Raw genomic sequence first — 22,804 nt, forward strand, 5'->3', positions numbered from 1 at the left:
GTGTCCGTAGAGAACTACCGGTCTTTTAAGCGTTTTGTAGATAGTCAGTTTGGTACGGCGGCGAACTCTATTCGATCGAAGCGTCTTGCGGAGTCCAAAGTACGTACGATTTCCAGCCACTATGCGTCTCCGAATTTCTCTGCTGGTATCGTATGATTTCCTGCCATGATGCGTCTCCGAATTTCTCTGCTGGTATCGTTATCGGCGGTCACCAGTGAATCCAAGTACACGAATTCTTCAGCCACCTCGATTTCGTCACCACCGATAGAAACTCGTGGTGAGTGGTTTACATTGACCTCTCTTGAGCCTCTTCTTATCATGTACTTCGTCTTCGACGTGTTGATGACTAGTCCAATCCGTTAAGCTTCGCTTTTCAGTCTGATGTAGGCTCCCTCAATCCTCTCAAAGTTACGTGCCATGATATCAATGTCGTCGGCGAAACCAAATAACTGGACGGACTTCGTGAAAATCGTACCACTCGTGTCAATCTCTGCCCTTCGTATTACTCCCTCCAAAGCGATGTTGAATAGCAGACACGAAAGACCATCACCTTGTCGTAACCCTCTACGGGTTTCGAAGGGACTCGAGAATGCCCCTGAAACTCGAACTACGCACATCACCCGATCCATCATCGCCTTGATCAACCGTATCAGTTTATCCGGAAATCCGTTTTCGTGCATTAGCTGCCATAGCTGGTCCCGATCGATTGTATCATATGCGGCTTTGAAGTCAAGTATCTGAACAGGATAAGATTAATTATTCCTACATTAATTACCTTTAACCTCCTTTAATTTATTGATATCTCATGAGGAGGACGGATTTCGGTCCCGCACGGTATTGAAACGACCATCGAGATAAGGAAAGATCGTGGAATAGAAGGAAAATAAAATGGGTACTAGATCGGAAAAAGCTCGTTTACATGAAAAACGACTCCCGAACATATGCCATATCTTGTTTTTAATGTGTTTGTAATAACAAGTAGCATACAAACAATAGTCCAAAGATAATTTAGTAGCCTACAAATTAAAATATACCGATAAAAGTAGAGCAAATACGATCAGAATACATCTAGATAGAGAGGTTATAAAGAGATAAGGAGGTTATCGAGATGCCTTCTTCTTCTTCTTCTTCTTTAGCTCTATATTCAAACTGGAACTTGGCCGGCTTTTCAATTAAGTATTCTATCAGCATTTCCTCAGTTATTAATTGAAAGCTTCCCTATGCCCGCCATTGCATGAGTATGTATCTTTTGTGCCAAGTGCAATGGATACACTATGCCCAGGGAGTCGAGAATGTTTCCCACCCGAAAACATCCTAGACCGGACCGAGAAATCAAACTCGCCATCTCCGGATTGCCAATCCTACGCCTTTGCTCGCAAGGCTACTGCAGACTGCAGACTCGAGATGTAGAAAGCCCAAATGTGTGCAGATTGAAGGAACCGAGAAAACCATCGGCATAAGGAGAGGTATCGAGATGTGGAGAGTTGGCTGTATTAATATTACATGTACAGACTTCTGCATATATGCTAAGATTTCATATGATAATAAGTATGGACTTAATTTCAATCACGTTGCTTTGATATCGAATATGTATTGGAGGGATGCATGTATCATGTATCTAGAGACTGTTGAATGATCCATAGAATAGAACAAAACAGAATACTTTTATTACGTTTTCGACTCGATTTTGTCAACACTTCACAGCCACCACCAGTATGTTAAAATCAATTCCTAGTTCAGCCGATGTTAAGAAACTTAGAACTATCCCACATTTAAATACGGTAAACATGTAAATGCATTCATCCCCGCATAGTGTGCATTTCCATTGTAGACAACCATATGAATAACATACCCCCATACGAGCGGAATCCCCAAGCGCAAACTAATTCCAATCCATCATACGGGAGACACCCACCTGTTGCTGCTGCTGCTGCTGCCGGGGAAGCGTGGCGGCGATTTCCCACAGCAGCCGCTCGGTCGCCTCCAGTCCGGCACAGTCCACGGTGTCGCCGATGCAGGCCACATTTTGGCAAACGCTGGCTTTGGTGTTGTAATTGCTGTCACGGACGCCGCTGCTGGTGCCATTATTGACGGTGGGAGCTGCCATCCTTCGGCCGGTCCGGTCACCATCGGTAACCGCAGCCGAAGTCGGGTTACCGTTCCCCAGGTTGACCGTGGTGGAACCATTGCCGTCCCGTTTGGACACCTCCAGTTGCGCAAATACCTCGGAGATTTCAGCCTACGAAGAAACCAGATAAAAAAAATGCTTTGGTAAGTGGCTCTGTTTGTTTTACGTTTCACAATGCGACACATGTATGTTGGTAATGTGATTATGTTGGGTTGGCGTCATGATGCAGCACCGGTCAAATCCCATTGTAAAAAGGTGGGTAAATCGGACTTTGCTGGGGCCACTGCCACATACAGGAATGTAATTATGGTATCAAGTGTGATTTGCGTCCTTTTTCTGGCGTTTTGTTCAGAAAATTGGATCCTGCAGTTTGGGGACCAGTCTGTCTCTATTTAAAAGGAAACTGTTGGGACCGGAAGCATCGTAGTCCAACTTCATCAGCAGTACGAAAAAGATGCTCACGTTGAGCAAGAATCGAGCTTTCTAGGATAAGTTTGAGGTTAAGTTTGTTGAGACATTCTCAACTAGTGGCAACAGGAATATGAAGCCTATTATATCGCTTGGGGTTTGCGTGTTGTCCAGCTTGGTGGCACTGTTCGCTGTTGAAGCGTTTCCGTTTGAAACTCCCCGCGACAAACACTCGGCTGCGCCCAAAAATTACCAGGACACAGTGAAACCAGTCGGAACAAAAAGTGCAGAACAAGTTCCTGAGTATGTTCCCAGTGATCTGGCAGGAGCAAACGAACATCAGCATGAGAAGAGGTGAGGGGACTAATATTTTTAAGTTGGGCAAACAACATCTGAGTTTATTTGTTCTAAGTAAATATAAGAACGCGAGATGGCGTTCAGACAGTTGTTTTATATTGAAACTAGTGAGCAAATTGTTTTTCTCTGGTAACTTGAAGTTAGATACATCCCTCTGTGTTTCAATTTTCTTTGGACAGACTAAATTGCAAGTATGGATATAACTAAGCGAGGAACTTGCCGCGTCGTTCTATGGTGAACGGTCAAAATGCAACGTCGTTTTGTATTGAAGCTGACATCCTGAAGCCAAGTAAACTGGCCTTGATAAGGGAATGCTTTCGTTTTCCACGCGACATAAATTCTTCGTAGAACTAACTAAGTTGTATGATCCTTTATATGGTGCCGCAAGTTTGAATTTTGTTAGAAAAATGTGCAACACTACGATCATTTCCGGCAAAATCCATCTATCACAAATGTATTTATTGCAGTCACAATAACAGTCACATCAAATGAATACAATCGAATAACAGTGATTTGTGAGCGATAAAGATTTTTTAGCTTCATGTATTCCAATGTAATATGAGCATACCCGAGCAAGAGAAAATAACTCAATAATACTTAATTCTGTTATTGATACCTTACTCTGCTATGAACTTGGTGTGCGTAAGAGTTAAAATACCAAAGAAATAATACCAAAAGTAATATGCAAAAAACTTCTGGCACAACATACTCTGTTTTTACAATACCAAATGCATAGCAAATTATTTTTCGTTTATTATTAGAATACCTAAGCATGTTATGGCTGAAGTATTTTGCATATTATTTTTGGTATTATTTTATGGTATTTTACCAACTAAGGCACATTTAGTTCATACCAACTTCTGTTATCGAGAACGCCGCTTTTGCTCGGGTAACTCAATGAAAGTTCTTCATGAGAGATGTGCGTGCCGTTCCATAGTCGGTTTATAAGCTCAATGCTTTGACGCGTGCGTGAGGTTATCAACGTGCTACAAACCAGCTCGAAAAATGATTCCAGTGAAACATCAAATGGTTAGTTTCAATTTAGAAATTATACATTTTTTCACAAATGCTTGTTCATTGAAGCATGGATCGCTGTTAAAGGCTGACGAAAAAAGCCTAATCGATTCTAATCAGCACCTGACCCGCGTTCGAAAAACCGTTATGCGTATGACTTTTTAATGTCTCCGGTTTGAGTGCGATCACTTTACGGTACCCGTAAGTAAGGGTATGCGATAACACACTTTTTCCTAACGAAACGAAACGAAACGAAATTTAAAATGTCTATGTTGATTCGGATAGAAACGAAACGAAATAAAGATTTCTTTCGATACTTCGAAACGATACGAAATCAAGGTTCATTTAATTCGAAATTTTTCGAAACGAAACGAAATTTTAATTTTTTTTCCGCGGAATTTTTATTAAATTGTTTTTACATTATGTACGCAATTCTGATTTCACTTTTTCGAAGTCGCATAACTGTTTTGCGACCAAAAGAGTTACAATAACAGAAAAGGCAATCTGTGATAAATCGCCACATTCTCGCCGCATATACCATTGGCAATAAGACAATACCCCAGCATTTGTGCCGCTTCCAAAGAAATTCATTAGTCAAAATTAGAAAATGAATGCTTAGATTTATTTTTTATTTAGTAGGATACTCAATTATGTATCCACATCTGCCAGGCGTATACGCAGATAGAGAATTGATATTACTAGACCAACATTTGAAAGAGCGTATCAGCCAAAATGTATTCCTTCTTATTCTTCGTCTACATATATAGCATACATTTGCTCACTAGAAGAATCCTGTGCACCTTTCTAAAATGTACGAAGATATGTATTTCCGATTGAATTTAACAGACCCATAGTCTTATATACAATCAGCTCGACAAACTGAGCTATTGTCTGTGTTCTTTTTTTTTAATCTTTATTAACGTGATTTCTATTGTCTGTGTGTCCTTGACATATGAGAACAGCTGTTATGGTCAGTATTAAAGACACTATATAGTTTATAGTGTCTTTAGTCAGTATCAATCTTGAGTAAAGAGCTGCCAGCAATGTTAATGATCTTTCAACCCGTTCTGGATTTTATTTTTGCAAATTCCATGCGAAGATCAAGAAATGCCCACAAATCTGCAATGTTCCTTACATACAGCGCCGTAGCGTGCGGTTGGCCAGGTTGGCCTCCGCCAAGGCGCCAGTCTTTAGGGTGCGCCGAAATTAAGGATTACGCTATAAGCAAAAGGCGAATTTATTTAGTTTAGGGTTGGTACAATGGTAGAGATATGTCTTATGACAAATGAGAGATATGTGAAATAGTCTAGAGCAAGCCAAAAATATTGCCTTTTTTCCACATCAACATGTTATATGGATTTGTTTTAGTTTTGACTGCTAATCCGATTTCTCAAGGACTTTCGAAACCGGTTACAAGAGGTCAGTAGAAAAGAGAAAAACAAAAATATAATATTTAACAAGTTATTTGACAATCATGGATTTTGATAATCAACATTGTGTGAATCGGATTATTTAAAATTTTAGCTATTACATATTAGGGCCACCGAGGGATTTCCAGAGCCATAATGTTTGATAGCAGTGACTATTCGTGAAATGTAGAACTTATTGAAGCAGTGCAGCATACATTCAAGAGTTTTTTGTATAGAAAATTCTATTACCCTTATGAACCACATCAGAGAAGAAGAAGTCGCATGCAGATCACATCATTAACTGATCGTCGGCGCGTCCTTGATATGTCTATGCTTCATCGACTTGTACATGGTTCTATTCACTGCAGCATTACTAGTGACCTCCAGTTTTGGTTTCCCACGCATGGTCTACGTCAGTTGGATCATTTCTACATCCCTAGATCAAGGACAAACCTGGGAAAAGCTGCACCTCTTTCTCGTTTATGCCAGACTCACAACGAGGGCTACAACGAAGTGGACATTTTTATGAAGCTTTCGCAATTCAAAAGGATTCATCTTCCACCTGATCGATCCACCTTGCCCGCTGCGCACCTCACCTTCTTGTGCCCGTCGGATCGTTGTCGAGAACCATTTTCACCGGGTTACTGTCCGACATTCTGGCTACGTGCCCGGCCCACCGCAGTCGTCCGATTTTCGCGGTGTGAACGATGGATGGTTCTCCCAACAGCTGATGCAACTCGTGGTTCATTCGCCTCCTCCACGTACCGTCCGCCATCTGCACCCCACCATAGATGGTACGCAGCACTTTCCTTTCGAAAACTCCAAGTGCGCGTTGGTCCTCCACGAGCATCGTCCAGGTCTCGTGTCCGTAGAGGACTACCGGTCTAATGAGCGTTTTGTAGATTGTCAGTTTGGTACGGCGGCGAACTCTATTCTATCGGAGCGTCTTGCGGAGTCCAAAGTACGTACGATTTCCAGCCACTATGCGTCTCCGAATTTCTCTGCTGGTGTCATTTTCGGCAGTCACCAGTGAGCCCAAGTACACAAATTCTGCTACCACCTCGATTTCGTCACCACCGATGCAAACTCGCGGTGGGTGGCTCACATTGTCGTCTCTTGAACCTCTTCCTATCATGTACTTTGTCTTCGACGTGTTGATGACTAGTCCGATCCGCTTAGCTTCCCTCTTCAGTCTGATGTAGGCTTCCTCCATCTTCTCAAAGTTACGTGCCATAATATCAATGTCGTCGGCGAAGCCAAATAGCTGGACGGACTTATTGAAAATTGTACCACTCGTGTTAATCCCTGCTGTTCGTATTACCCCTTCCAAAGCGATGTTGAATAGCAGACACGAAAGACCATCACCTTGCCGTAACCCTCTGCGGGTTTCGAAGGGACTCGAGAATGCCCCTGAAACTCGAACTACGCACATCACTCGATCCATCGTCGCTTTGATCAACCGTGTCAGTTTATCCGGAAAACCGTGTTCGTACATTAGCTGCCATAGCTGGTCCCGATCGATTGTATCATATGCGGCTTTGAAGTCGATGAATAGATGATGTGTGGGCACATTGTATTCATGGCATTTCTACAGTACTTGGCAAATGGCGAACACCTGGTCCGTGGTAGAGCGTTCGCCCATAAAACCCGCCTGGTACTGCCCCACGAACTCCCTTGCAGTTGGTGCTAGTCGACGGCATAAAATTTGGGAGAGTACCTTGTAGGCGGCGTTCAGCAATGTGATTGCGCGGTAGTTGCTACAATCTAGCTTATCGCCCTTTTGTAGATGGGACACGACACCTTCCATCCACTCCTGCGGCAAAACTTCCTCCTCCCAAATCTTGGTAATGACCCAGTGCAGCGCTCTAGCCAGTGCCTCACCACCGTGTTTAAATAGCTCTCCTGGTAGTTGGTCAACCCCAGGAGCTTTGTTGTTCTTCAGCCGGCCAATCTCCTCCTGGATTTCCTGGAGATCCGGAGCCGGTAAAATTATGTCCTGCGCGCGTTCTCCCAGGTCCATCACCATTCCGCCATCTTCGTCTGCCACATCGTCATTCAGGTGTTCTTCGTAGGTAAGAAGGTTCCCGTTCATGTCCTTGCACATATCAGGCTGTGGCACATGCCCATTACGTGAACGGTTTAACTTCTCATAGAACTTTCGTGTGTTATTAGCGCAGTACAGTTGCTCCGTCTCTTCACGGTCTCGATCTTCCTGCTGGCGCTTTTTCCTCCGGAAAATCGAGTTTTGTCTGTTCCGCGCCCGTTTGTATCGTGTCTAGTTCGCCCTCGTGCGGTGTTGCAGCAATCTCGCCCATGCTGCATTCTTCTCTTCCACTAACTGCTTACATTCGCCGTCATACCAGTCGTTTCTCTGATCCGGAGGCACCGTGCCAAGTGCAACGGTTGCGGTGCTACCAATGGCGGATCGAATATCTCTCCAGCTATCTTCAAGAGACGCTGCGCCTAGCTGCAATGAATAATATATGAGATAAATAAATAACTTAATTAACTAAAAAAAGGACAATTCACACTCAAATTCATTGGTTTGAATTTATTCAGCTTTTTCACATCTTTAAAAGGTTACATTCATAATAAACCGATTGACAAAATTTAGAAGTGCCTTTTGTTCTTATATCCGGAAGTAGTGGTATGAATTTTTGTTTAATTTATAGTTCAGGTAAATTTCCCGTTTTTTGGTTTTTTTTTTCATTTCTTCTTATTATAATCAAATGTATATTGGTCCTGAGGTGAACGGCAATTCCAACCAGGGTTGGGAAAAATCAAATTTTCGAAAAATCGAGAATGATCAAACTCACCCGCGATTTTACTTTTAAATTTTCAAGTGATTAAAACTCGCCAGCGATTAAGAATCGTTTGAAAATCGTATCTTGATTTGATGCATTTACCGTTACATTTTGAACTCGTTTTCCTCACTAGCATGAAGCTATAACGCCAAATAGAAGATATAACGGGACTGTTGGCAATTATCTATTATTAGTGAAGATTATTGATTGAATGAAAATTCTGTGTTTATTATCGTTTGAGTACAAAATTTGAGAAGTTGTCGCCGGCGACAACTCGCGTACTGTTTTCACGTGAGAAGTTTTCACATGAAAATTGCAATCATGATCGTCTGATAATGATTAAGCACAACACTGATTCCAACCATTGAACAACCCACTGCATAGTTGAATTTTATCAACACAAATATGTACAGGAAGTGACTTCAAACTATCGACAGACACAGTCCTTAGTTAAGTTTTCCTTGATCCAAACAGATCCGTTGGCGATTTCGACCACCATTCAATCTACACACCATACAGTTATTTTTGATTTAATTTGTCCTAACTGGGTTCAGTGGTCCAAAACTACATTTCACTTGATCCAAATAGGTTCAATGGCAACTCCCGGCCACCAACAAACCCACTCCAAAAAATGGTTTTCCCTGATTCGACTAGATCCGGTAGAAACTCTGACCTTCAACCATCTCACCCCAGAGTGAAGTTTTATTAACTCTGTTAGGTCCAGAAGTGGTTTCAAAACACCGTCAGACCCACTCCAAAATTCGATTTTCCTTGACGCGAATAGGTCTGACAACGATTCCGATAATCGACCGACGCATTTCAGAACTGGATTTTATTGACCCAACTAGACCCAGCAGTGCGTAGGCTCTGAAAAAAAACCTTAACATTTTTAATGAACTTCCAGCACGGCTCTGGAAGGTCGCTTAAATAACTTGTGAAATAATCAAAATAAAAAGTATCACCAAATGGAAACAAATGGACATTCTGCAATTCAAATGAACTTCAGGAACAAAAGTTCTTGTTCTTCTCACAGTATTGAATGATGTTTAAAGCATCTTTAAACCACTTAACATTCTAATTTTACTGTTGATGCATTTCAAATTGTCAAATTGTTGTTAAATTTTCCCATTTTTATAATAAAAAGAGGGGCGTCAAATCATGGTTTCACCAAGGGTGCTAGCAGTCCACGCTACGGCTCTGCTTACATATTGTGCAAATAGTCAAAGAAGAGCTTATTTGCTTGATTAACTGTACACATCGTAGTTGCTAATCATGATTGGCCGAGAAACAGCAAATATACATAGCTCACCAATTAAATAATATTCTTGGGATACAAAAAAGTTATTCTTATTGTATACTTGCTTCGGTGTTTCCAATTCATGACCAATAATGATGCTGGTCACGTGCTATAAAATTAAGGATTTAGGATTAGGAGAGGAAAATTAGGAATGCTCTCTGAATCGTTGGCTAGTTGAGAAGGTAATTCGTGTGAAACCCCTTGGTAAGCGACAAAATATGTATTACGAAGTTGTTTTGAAAACAAGAAGACGAAAACTGTGTTTCAAATCAATCCAACGCAAGATCAATGTGTTTCGTTTAATAATCTTCTACAACACGATCGATCCCGCACTAAATAATTTTGTGCTCTTCGATGCAGACATTAGTTTTATCACTTCACGTTCTCCTACACTAGTTGGCATCAACACGATCGATTGCACACTGGTTAAACAAATTTCTGCTACGCGAGGTAGATTTTTTTCACTTCACGTTCTCCCGGACTAGCTGCCGTCATATGACCAGCATCCACATGATCGTTTTCGCCGTTTCCGCATTCATATAGAAGAAAACTACATACGAATTTGTCGACTAAGAATGAGATTATGTAGTAAGCGTTAATAGGAATATTGTATAACCTAAAGTTTTGAAAACAACTTTACGATTATGTTCGACGGCGCAGCCAAAATTTTTGATAATATAAAGTATGGTTTAAGTTTAAATTTGTTTCGAAATTCCGCGGAATTCCGTTAAATTTCGTTAGAAGCTAGTTTTTTCTAGCGAAATTTTTGTAATTTTACGAAACGAATCGAAATCAAGAAATCAGATTTCGCCATGCTCAAATTCCGCGAAATTCCGCGGAATTTCGTTTCGAACCACCTGAAACGAAATTTTTCGAAATACCGCATATGCTTACCCGTAAGATGGTTGAGTGTGTTTGAGCTAGATCTATGTAGCTCTAATCGATTTTTTTGCACATTTTTACCTTATTTTTGTTCAGCAAATAATACTAACAATCTAAACGATCGGCCTTCTTGGCCAACCAGCTCATTTTTATAGCTTTTTACTTGGGCTTTTTTTAGCCATGCGTAAGATGCGCGGCTACAAAGCAACTCCATGCTGAAGGTGGCTGGGTTCGATTCCCGGTCTAGTCAAGGAAATTTTTGGGTTGGAAATTTTCTCGACCTGGGCATAAAGTCATCATCGTGTTAACCTCATGATATACAAATGCAAAAATGGTAACATGGCTTAGAAACCTTGCAGTTGAAAACTGTGGAAGTGCTAGGAGGAAGCTAAGCTGCGAGGCGGCAATTTCCCAGTGGGAGTAGAAATGTCAGTAGAAGAGAAAAAGCAAATTTTCATCATATTTCTGGGATCTCAAAAGATCTCCTGTGGCTAGACACGGACTGCCAGTAAACAATATATACCTGGAGGACATAATTAGCTCCCCGCTGAGGTTGAGGACATATTGAAAGCCGTTTGAACTCACGGAAGACCATTTAGAATCTCAAACGGCTGGTTTTGAGACGCAAATGAAAGACAAATACTTAGAGAACATGATTGGACTGATAACGCGACTGAGATCATCATGGAAGACGTGGTTGATTCCGTAGACCATTTGGTTCAAGCTCCAGGACAATTTGGAGATCTTAAAACATCTCATACGCCTGGTCTTAAGACTTAAATGAAACATAAATACTTGGAGGGCATGATTGGCTTGATACCTTGGAGGGCATGATTGCGGCTGGGGACATCATGGAAGTTGTGGTAGATTCGATAGTCAATTTGGTTCAAGCTCCAGGACAATTTGGAGATCTTAAAACATCTCATATGTCTGGAATTGATAAGCAAACAAAATACTTATACTCGGACATCATGGAAGTCGTGGTTGATACGGTAGACCACTTGATAAGAACCGTAGGACAATTTGGAAATCTCCAGTAGCCTTGCGAGCAAAGGCATAGGATTGCCAATCCGGAGATGGTCTAGGATGTTTTTGGGTTGGAAACTTTCTCGACACCCTGGGCATAGTGTATCCATTGTACTTGCCACACAAGATACATACTCATGCAATGGCGGGCATAGAAAAGCTTTCAATAATAACTGAGGAAATGCTAATAGAATACTGAGTTGAAAAGCAGGCCAAGTTCCAGTAGGAATGTAGAGCCGTTGAAGAAGAATTTGGAAATCTTACAACATCTAATACGCCAAGATTTGAGACGCAAATGAAAGACATGATTGGGTTGATACCGCGGGTGACGACATCATGGAAGCCTTGGTTGATTCAGTAGACCATTTGATTCAAATTCCAGGACAATTCGGAGATCCTAGAACATCATAGTTTATAATTTTGTTATCACCCATGTTTCCTGTATAGTTTATGCTTAATTTAACAAGTTCGAAGAAGACAACAAATTTTTACATTTCTAAGACCCTGGACGAACGGATTTTTTTTCGTCGGAATTGTCGGCGATATCTTTGCTCTTATACATTTTCATGCCGAAAATCCTATACAGATCCGAGTTATTAAAATAAGTTTGCCCAGGATGTCGAGAATGTTTCCCGTCTAAAATAAAAGCTCCCCCCACAAAATAAGAATTTTTCCATAAAAAATGGAAATTGTCAATAAGGAAATCAGGGTGTGAGCAAAAAACAAATATAAAATTTCCACAATTAATGCAAATTTTTTATAAATCATTAAGAATTTTCCACAAAAAATCGGCACCGTTTAAAGCAAAAATTGCAATTATTAAAGAAGAATTTTCCATAAAGAAATCAAAAATTTTCACGAGAAAATAGCAAAATTTCCGTAAATAAATCAATATTAGCATGAAACAGCCAATTTTCAATAGGAAATAATGGGACAGGATTCTGCGTCGAATGCAATTTTATTTCTTTTTTTATGGAAATTTTCATATTTTTTTCATTTTGAAAAGAATTATTTTTTGGTTGTAATAAAATATTTATTTTATGGAAATTTTGTATTTTTTTCCGTGGAACATTTTGATTTTTTTTTCATGAAAAATTCTTTTATAATTGCAATTTTTGCTGCTGAAAATGCTAATTTATTTTTACTTTGTAGAAAACTTTCAATTTTATTTTTATATCTTTATTAAAGAGACTTTCATCCCAGCCCAATTAGGAGCTAAATTGTTTATGGAAAAGTTGCATTACTTGTGGAAATTTTATATTTATTTATTGCTTGTAGCCTGATTTCTGTATTGGTAATTTACTATTTTTGGATGATAAATTCAAATTCTATATGGAAATTTTGTATGGCGAAAGACATCCAATGCGGGTTTTCTCAACAGTAGGAACTTTTCACGAGAAACTCTTTGGTACCAGTCATGTCGAAAGGTGTCTGCTACTACGCCTAACAAATAATTTTTCGATTAAGGTGCCTATTTTCGAGATATTAAACATTAGATGCCTTTCACCATACTGATTTCCAAAAGCTGTAAGCACGCTCAAAGCAGGCGATTCATTTAAATTGACCTTCTGAAATTCTTACCAGAGCCGAATTCAAAATGGGGGAGAGCCGGGGCCGTAACATAAATTACAATGAAACTGGGCATGCAGCTGCTCAAACTTCATGGAAACAAAAATATTATATTAAAATATTAAGTCTTATAGCGAACGAACTTATTTAAAATTTATTCAGGGTATATTTAAAAAAAAACGGAGCCTGACCGGAAAACAACATTTTTCCTTCAAAAGTCGTATTCGAAGGTGGCTAAAGCTTGAGTCATTCAATATTGGGACGCAAAAAAACTGATTTAATTCAGCTTGAGTCATTTAATATTAGGTACTGATGTTAGGTACTGAAAATGAAGGTTATTTATTTATCTCTAAAGGAAAAATAGTGAAAACATTATTCAGATTTCGTTTTTATGAGCTTTTCTTCGAACACCACTCATCATATTTTGGACACTCTTTTGGATTACCTGAGCGACCATTTTGTTCCACCAACTCTTCACCTCTGTCGCATCCTTAGTCACCTTTCCACTCTCCTTCAACTTCTGCTTTATAATAGCCCTACATTTCTTAATTGGGCGGAACTAAGGGCAGTTGGGTGTATTGACGTCATTTTCGAAGAAATCCACCCCGTTATCTCGATACCACTGCAGCACTTTTCTGCTGTAATGACAGCTTGCCAAATCATGCCAAAACTTTACAGGTCCTTTGTGGGCTTTTATGTACGGAAGAATCGCTTTTGCGAAGTGTCTAATTCTGCTTGGGAATTCATAGTCTTGTTTGTCACGAAAACCTGGGATTTTTGTCCGCAGCAGCAAATACCTTGCCAGATCGTTAGTTTTCTTGCGAATTTATCGGCAAAAACTTGCTCGGGACATAACCTCATCCAGTAGCTTTATAAAACTTTTGTCCGAGAAGCTGCACAAAATTCAATTTGAACGATTTTGCGATTTTTTAACCTGACCACGTTAACGTATTTTCGAAGCCGGTGTCCAAAATTAACTTTTGATTCACTGCTTCCATCGCGTATAACTTCTTTCAAACAAAATGAATCGCGACGAAATTTTCAGTACAAAAAGAGGAGACTTCACAACAAACTGCTGTCAAAACATTCCAGTTCCGACCACTAGGACCGCTAGAGTAAAATAAACAGTGCGTCCCAATATTAAATGACTTTAATATTTCAATCGTAAACGGAACACGTACATACATCAGTTCGCATAATTCTGCTAAAAAAATTAAGGTTTGTTTGTGACAAAATCCAACACACAACATTGAGTATAAAATTCTGTGCAAAAATTGGCAAAATTGGACCGTGAAAAAAACTGTCATAAAATCTGATGTGGACGAAACCTGGGGCTGACAAAATTTAAAATGGTTAGAATCGGATCATCAGTGTACCTTGTACATATTTATTCATGGGATAATGCTATGAAAACTTCATTACAAAGAATCAAAAATAATCTCATTTGAAGTTCAAAGTCCTCCATGAACTCAAAATGAATGTTTGAGTGAATGCCTCGAAAATGCGAAGAAATGCTCAAGTGTCAAAACACATTAGGTGAGTGAGTTTGATGGATTACTGCGTAGGTCTATTAGGTTCTGCAGCGACTGTATGTAACCTTAATCTGGTGACAGATTAGTAGTACTTCTCGATGGACTCAGGGGCAGCTAGCCAATCATGAACTCGACCGTTGTCGGAGTCCTCGTTGGAGTCATAGGAAAGTACTACTGAACTGTCAAAAAAGTTTATTTGACGAGGGCCGAATTCATTTGTGACGCCTTGCTGTAGAACCTAATGGGGAGGTGCATCGAATAAACACAATGACGTTTGAGCGGTGCGCTGTTTACTAAAAAAAATTTCATACATCGAGTTCATTCAAAATGAATTTCGGCACCGCTCAAATGTCAAATAATGAACCTATGCACTGCCCCATTCTGCAGCATAACGCCACGAATGAATTCGATTCTCGTAGCATGAACTTTTTTGGCCAGTTTAGACATAATCTCAATTAGGTTCTGCAGCATGACGCCACGAATGAATTCGGTCCTCGTCAAATAATTTTTTTTGACAGTTCAGTAGTACTTTCCACTGACTCCGTCGAGGACTCCAACAAGGGTCGAGTTCGTAATAAGATATTTTATGAGACGGTTCACGGCGGACGGGGATTACTTTGGCTGACTTCCAGGACGATGGGAAGTAGCTGAGACGGAGGCACTGATTGAAGCTCAACGAAAGGTGCTCGAAGAATGAAGCACTCATATGTTTGAGTTCGAGATTCAGGATGCTGTCGAAGCCTGGGCCCTTCATGTTTTCGATGATTTGATATAGGCCATCAATTCGCCAGCTGAGATTGGATTTTAGAATTTTGTCAACTTCCAGAACGGCTTAGCACAGTCTGGGAGAGCGCGGATCTTATTGGAAAAATCACTATTTCTGAAGTCCACCATTCTAGCCTGGATTACTTTTGCCAAGCAATTGCAACGGGTTTTGAGTGCAGGCAGCCCAATACGTTGGTACAACGCACTGCTGCAACCGTTGCCAGCTCACTCGATGGTAGTTCTTTCCGGAGAGTTGGTGACGATTGATCGACGAACCGACCACCGGGTAGTGGTCCGAGCTGAGCTCCTGGAACACGATCGGTTGTGATATGTGATCGTTCATGTTGGATATGTACAGGTCTAACGTTGCGTGGAGTCCGGACCGACTCAGCCGAGTGGAGGAATCCGGACTCAGGATCGTGAAGTGACGTTGTTCAGATGGCACCGTTTCGATTTCCATGTCTGTTGCCCCAGGCTAGATGCTTTGCGTTCAGGTCACCGGCAATGATGTACTGACCTTCCCGTCGCGTTAGCTTTGCAATGTCCCTCAGAAGGGCGGCCGTCGATCTCCTTGGCTTGAGTTGGGCAGTAGGCCACGATGAGGGTGATTACTCCGACGGAAGTGACTTCTACCCCAATGGCTCCGATGATCTTGAGCTGCAGACTTGGCATCAGACGATAATTGACGTTGTTCCTCAGTGCGATAGCAGCACCTCCTCCCCTGGAGTTGGACCGATCGAGTCTCACCACACGGAAGTCCGGAATATGTACAGTGTACACTCACCTCGGGCTCATGTGCGTTTCCGTGGTGAAGGCCACGTCGATCTCTCTCTCGTCGAGGAAATCAGCCAGTTCAATGATTTTGTTCTTAAGTGAGCAAGCGTTCCAATTGACCCGACCCATCATAGCAGCCATTTCCAATGACGAACATGCCCAGGTTGAAGATCTGGTCGAAGCATGTTTTGCACCGCGTCTGGGTAATTTGGCATAAAGACCATTTGGCATAACGGACATTTGGAATAATTTTGAACTGCAACAAAAGAGTGGGTCATTTGGCATAACGGACATTTGGCATAATTTGGAGCAGTGAAAGAGTAAGGGTTATTCGATTTATTTTTTCACATACATAAAGTAGATCGAGGATACCTTCTGATAAAGTTAACTGATAGACTGACAAATTTTTCGAAAGGACGGACAAATGAAACAACAGAACTACTTCCGAGGAAGAGATCACATTCATGGTCAAGATGAATACACAACTAGCTGCTCCAATCTGCCAAGAGAAGGAGGGTGAAAAATTAATTTTCAGTGCAAAACCAAAACAAACCAGTTGGCTCTACCATACTAAAATCCAAGATGGCTGAATCGTGAATTTGGCAGATTGGAATACCTAGTGGTGTATTTATCTTGGTCCTAGTGAGCGCTTACTTTGAGAAAATGGATCGCATCCACCATTGCCTTAACCAGGGCCGGCGCTACAGATCACATTTATCATTGCCTACTTCAAAAGAAGGGATCACATCCACTATTGCATTAATCAAGACAAAGGCCTACTTTTAAAGAAGAAATCACACCCACCATTGCCTTCATCCGGGAAAGTGCCTACTTTTGAAGAAGAGATCACTCCCACTATTGACATATTCCCACCAAACGCCTACCATTAAAGAATCGCATCCACAACTGCCTTGGTTAATAAACATTGCTTTTCACTGGGCAAACCATGAATCTAATGGAGGGATAACAATTATCATTGCTTTATACTTGGCTAATGCAAGCTATCTACGAAATGATTATGTCTCTTTAATATAATTAACAACCGGCGTTATATTCATCATTTCGGTTTTTTCCCAACACCACTTAGTCAAGCAACTAATTTAGTGAATACCGAAAAAAATTATGCCAAATGACCCTCACTTTTGACGCTGTTCACAATTATGCCAAATATCCGTTATGCCAAATGGCCTTTATGCCAAATCACCTTATGCCAAATGCTTTTGCACCTGCGTAGTCGCGTTGCCAGTTGGGTGAAAATCGGAACTAGTTGCTCCGATGTGTAGAGCGGTGGGTCTCCCTCGGCATGAAGGGGCTCATTGTCCTTACGACGCGACGGAATCCAGGGGGAGGAAGTGGGGGCCATTCGCTGGTGTTCAGGGGGTTAGTGTTCTTCCCCTTGTGGGGGCATCCATCAATTCAGCTGTTATTGGTCGACGGTACGGCACGGCAAATGCTGGGTAAAGCGTACCATTGGCACTTCGCGTACCTGAAGGAATGAAATAGACCCCATCTCGCGGTCCTTAGCCTCTTACCCAGCAACTCCTATCCCTACCTCCCCGCGGTGCTGGCCGGGATACGAGCAACCTTAGGGAAGATCGGGTAACCAACCCCGGTGGGAACTATGATCGTATGCTGACAGGGAAGGGGGGTTTGCTCCTCTCCGGAGGTGCAAATCTTATTGAGCGTCTGTTCTTCATGTCAGGATCGGCTCACAACAGCGTCTGTTCTCCATGTTAGGGGCGGCTGATCATCGTCCGAGTGCCAGCGAGGGACTCTAAGTGAAACTGTGCACCATGGTCCTCCGGAAATTTAGGGGATTTGGTGTCAGGCCCTGCAAGCCAGCCTTTAAAAAATCATAAGCAACGAACAATCAACAAGAGAGTACGGACCGAAACCATCGGCGAAGACCACTGCGACGAAAAGGGACTAGCGATTGGAAACTCGGTTCGTGGAACTGCAAATCTCTCAACTTCATCGGGAGCACACGCATACTCGCCGATGTGCTCAAGGACCGTGGATTCGGCATCGTAGCGCTGCAGGAGGTTTGTTGGAAGGGATCAATGGTGCGTACGTTTAGAGGCAATCATACCATCTACCAGAGCTGCGACAACACACACGAGCTGGGAACAGCTTTCATAGTGATGGGCGATGTGCAAAGGCTCGTGATCGGGTGGTGGCCGATCAATGAAAGAATGTGCAGGTTGAGGATCAAAGGCCGGTTCTTCAACTTCAGCATAATCAACGTCCATAGCCCACACTCCGGAAGCACTAATGATGATAAGGACGCATTCTACGCGCAGCTGGAACGTGAGTACGACAGCTGCCCAAGCCACGACGTCAAAATCATCATAGGAGATTTGAACGCTCAGGTTGGCCAAGAGGAGGAGTTTAGACCGACTATTGGAAAGTTCAGCGCTCACCGGCTGACGAACGAAAACGGCCTACGAGTAATTGATTTCGCCGCTTCCAAGAATATGGCCATTCGCAGCACCTACTTCCAACACAGCCTCCCGTATCGGTGCACCTGGAGATCACCACTGCAGACTGAATCACAAATCGACCACGTTCTGATTGATGGACGGCACTTCTCCGACATTATCGACGTCAGGACATATCGTGGCGCTAACATCGACTCTGACCACTATCTGGTGATGGTTAAACTGCGCCCGAACGATTGGTTCGACAAAGAGTGCAGACAGATTCTGGAGGGGAAGGACGCAGCGCAGGCGGTCGCGCTGCAGCAAGGTACCCGGCAGAACGTGGAACGTTATAGACGGAAGCGGAGACAGCAGACCCGCTCTTTTCAGGAGAAGAAACGCCGCCTGGAAGAAGCGGAGTGTGAGGAGATGGACCAGCTGTGCCGTTCTCAAGAAACGCGCAAGTTCTACCAGAAGCTCAACGCATCCCGCAAAGGCTTCGTGCCGCGAGCCGAAATGTGCCGGGATAAGGATGGGAGCATCTTGACGGACGAACGTGTGGTGATCGAAAGGTGGAAGCAGCACTACGAGGAACATCTGAATGGCGCTGAGAGTACAGGCAGTGAAAGTCAAGGCAGCGGAGGAGATGACTACGTCAGTTCAGCGGACGATAGAAGCCAACCAGCCCCCACCTTGAGGGATGTTAAGGATGCCATTCAACAGCTAAAGACCAATAAAGCAGCTGGTAAGGATCGTATCGGAGCTGAGCTCATCAAGATGGGCCCGGAAAAGCTGGCCACTTGCATGCACAAACTGATAGTCAGAATCTGGGAAACCGAACAGATACCAGAGGAGTGGAAGGAAGGGGTTATATGCCCCATCTACAAGAAAGGCGACAAACTGGAGTGTGAGAACTTTCGAGCGATCACCATCCTTAATGCCGCCTACAAAGTGATATCCCAGATCATCTTCCGTCGTCTGTCACCATTAGTAAACGAGTTCGTGGGAAGTTATCAAGCCGGCTTCGTTGACGACCGCTCGACAACGGACCAGATCTTTACTGTAAGGCAAATCCTTCAAAAATGCCGTGAATACTAGGTCCCAACGCACCATCTGTTCGTTGATTTCAAGGCGGCATACGACAGTATAGACCGCGTAGAGCTATGGAAAATTATGGACGAGAACAGCTTCCCTGGGAAGCTTACCAGACTGATCAAAGCAACGGTGGATGGTGTGCAAAACTGTGTGAAGATTTCGGGCGAACACTCCAGTTCGTTCGAATCGCGCCGGGGACTAAGACAAGGTGATGGACTTTCGTGCCTGTTGTTCAACATTGCGCTTGAAGGTGTCATGCGGAGAGCCGGGTGTAACAGCCGGGGCATGATTTTCAACAGATCCAGTCAATTTATTTGTTTCGCGGATAACATGGACATTGTCGGCCGGACATTTGCAAAGGTGTATTTGTTTCACCTTTCCATCTTTCTGGTGGTTCTCAAAAATCCGTTATTGTTCCACTCTTTGGAGTCCTTTCGGATGCTTGATTTGTCCAATCTTCACATGTGCTTTACTGTTGTATATCCACAGTCAAGCGAGTGCACATTGTTTATTATTCGAAGAGCATCACACTCTGACTCTATGCCTTCAACAACGGGCTGGGCGGATTTGTATAGAGTGCGAATCAATCACACTCTGCTGTGCTGTGAAGATTGAACAAATAAAGCATCCGAAAGATATTCAATTTGCAAAAAAGAGCTAACCACGGTGGAGGTTGGTACTCGGATTCTAATGGCTTTTCCGCAAACGTGACCTTCAAGTGGTCTTGCTGTGTAGGGGTTATCACACCTATCTAGAGAGTAGGAGGTTGAGGGTTCGAGTCGAGGCCCTCCAAGACACGAGGATTCTTTTTCGCAAATTTCATATCAATTTGACTATTTCGAAACATGCGCTGTGCATATGCACAGCCAAGATATTCAACAAAAAAAATGTTTTCTGTTCATGGGTCATTCAACTAGGGTGGGTGTACCAATTGTCGCCATACTTAAGAACAACTATTTTTTTTAAATAAGTAAACGGCATGTGGGTGGACTTTATATATCAAGCGAAAGGCTTTACTTCCTGCTCCTTAGAACAGCTGTGAAAACCACAATAAAATTTGTTATTATCCTCAAAATTGATTAATCCATAATAGGAACGCATGCACCAGTTGTGGCACTATTCCTCATTCTGGTTCCTTATTTGACAAATCTCATTGTTTTCTTATGGGATTGGCCAAATTGGGACCACTAGTGTGACAACTGGTGCAAAGGACGTCAAAAATTAAGCAAAATCATTTTTTACAATTATGCTTTGCTTGTTTTGGAGAAAATCAAAGGTGTTATCGTATCTTATGAATATGCTTTAACGATATGAACTTGGTTTGCGGTGATTTGATTGGTCATTTGGCATATAAAGCACCAATGCGACAACTGGTGCTATAGCCACAACTGGCACACCTACCCTATTCGGATAAATCTGAGTTTGTTTGAGTGTGTAAAACTGGATATTAAAAAAATGCTTTAAAAAGCTGAAAAATATTCAACATAGGGGGAATGACGGCTTTGGCAGGTTTTGTTTTATTATTGGCAAAGGTTTTTTTTATGACTGACTAGGCTCAAATTTGGCCTAAACATTCTTTGCATATCAAAGAATATTGTGGCCAAATTTCATAAAATTCGGTCGACAAAAACCCCCTGCCAATAATAGAACAAAACCTGCCAAAGCCGTCTTTCCCCCTACATTGTTTTTAAGATTAGATGTTAAAGGAAAGCTTTGAAAAAAAAATCGACGGAAAGTTGGTGATATTTCCCTCAACAGTAATTTAGCATTTGTACTAACGAGGAAGCCTCCATCACCGCTAGGTAGAATAATTTCGGACTAAGAACAACAAGTTAAATCCTTCAAATTCTTTGTTGATTTTCAGTGTTGATAAGAAAAAAGACAATGTGATAATTTTAAATGGTTTAATATTTTCTTGATTCTTTTTTTAGAACATCGATGCAAAACAAGCTCGTTCTGTAGATAATTTGAAATGTTCTACATGAAAATAAGTAAATGTAAATAAAGATATCAAAGTGAAAGCTTTCATTCACCACATCACCAACTGTTCCACATCAAGAAATCCATTCTGACAACATGTGACTAACACCTCCAATCATTTGTGTTTTCCCCCTCGCACAGAGAAACACTGACTCATCCCAATGCGGTGGAATCGCTTCAGCTGGACATGCAGCCACAGCACATCCGCATACCACCACGGCTACCCTTCTACGTTGAGGAACCGAACTACGTCGTAGTCAGGCGACCGTCGACCGCGGGAATTGCCTTCATTCCGCAGCGCGGTCGCAAATCGGACCCCACCTCGAACACCGCCACCGCCCTGAAGAAACGCGAACTCTCCATCCGACAGATGCTCGACGGGCGCGATTACTTCGTACCGAACCGCGGCAAGAAACGAGTCGGCAACGGGATCTCCAAAAAGATCAAATTCGATGATATTTTGAATTCGGATGAGCTGTTTATACCAAACAGGGGAAAGAAGGAGCTTTTGGATTTGTTCCCGGCCGTCGGCAGTGGCAAAATCGTCAACGAGTTTCAACCAGTTTTCAGCAAGAAAAACGTCATGAACGCCATTCAAAATATTGGCAGCGCCGATGTGGACTCGGGGGAAGAGCTGTTCTACCCAACCCGCGGCAAAAAGAACATCTTGGAAAACCTTGCCCAAAACCAGGACACGTTCTTCTCGTCGCGTGGCAGGCGGAATCCGGTCGCGTGGAGTCTGCTGAACGATAACGGGCTGGGTCCGTGGGAATATGTGGTGGCCGCCGACGACTGTAGCAGTTCCGAAGCCGACCGGCAGTCAATCGATCGATCGCTATCAATCTAACAAGATTATCACGTAAAGACAGAAAATCCTCAAAACCGAAACCAAAGGCCATTAAAAGGGGGACTGACGCGTTTCATGAATTTATTAACCAGCTTGTTGTGAAGAAATAAGTTTTTTTTTCACCTAGTGGAAGATGATAAAATATTCATAGAAGAGATATTTAGGGGATTGAAATAAAATCGAAAAATGCTAATGGACCACTCCGGTGGTGAATTTCTCCATTTCTCTATCGGATCGTGCGTGCTGCGGTCCAGTCCATGTAATGTTGTTATTAGCAGCCGGCAGCAAACGGCGTGTTTGCGCTTCGATTCTACCCTTCTCTGCTGCGAGTACAGATAGCGATGCCGATGGATCAATTCAAATTTTTCACAAATCATTCAACCGTGACCGCTCGAGTGGCCGAATTTTGTCCTATTGAAGAAAGTTGTTAATTTGACTCCACGAAAACTAGCTTTCGCCGACGGGCTGACCGAGTGCAGTGCGGCTCGCTCACCTCTCAA

General features: G+C 42.3%; 2 protein-coding genes across 8 annotated transcripts in view; one reads left to right on the plus strand and one right to left on the minus strand.

Moving 5' to 3' along the window:
• LOC134222299 (stAR-related lipid transfer protein 13) overlaps positions 1 to 22,804 on the minus strand; it is a 433,861-nt gene that overhangs the window by 113,658 nt on the left and 297,399 nt on the right. For all 7 annotated transcript variants that reach the window (XM_062701465.1, XM_062701461.1, XM_062701453.1 and 4 more), the window contains exon 4: positions 1,916 to 2,239. In XM_062701465.1, coding sequence (XP_062557449.1) covers positions 1,916 to 2,239 — 324 coding nt within the window. The remainder of the gene's footprint in view (positions 1 to 1,915; positions 2,240 to 22,804) is intronic.
• On the plus strand, positions 2,567 to 22,497 carry LOC134208142 (uncharacterized). Its single transcript, XM_062684210.1, has 2 exons — positions 2,567 to 2,890; positions 21,599 to 22,497. Exons 1-2 carry the CDS (start codon positions 2,670 to 2,672, stop codon positions 22,302 to 22,304), a joined length of 927 nt encoding a protein of 308 aa, XP_062540194.1. The 5' UTR covers positions 2,567 to 2,669; the 3' UTR covers positions 22,305 to 22,497.

This window comes from Armigeres subalbatus, chromosome 1, assembly GCF_024139115.2.
Source record: "Armigeres subalbatus isolate Guangzhou_Male chromosome 1, GZ_Asu_2, whole genome shotgun sequence".
Lineage (NCBI taxonomy): Eukaryota > Metazoa > Arthropoda > Insecta > Diptera > Culicidae > Armigeres > Armigeres subalbatus.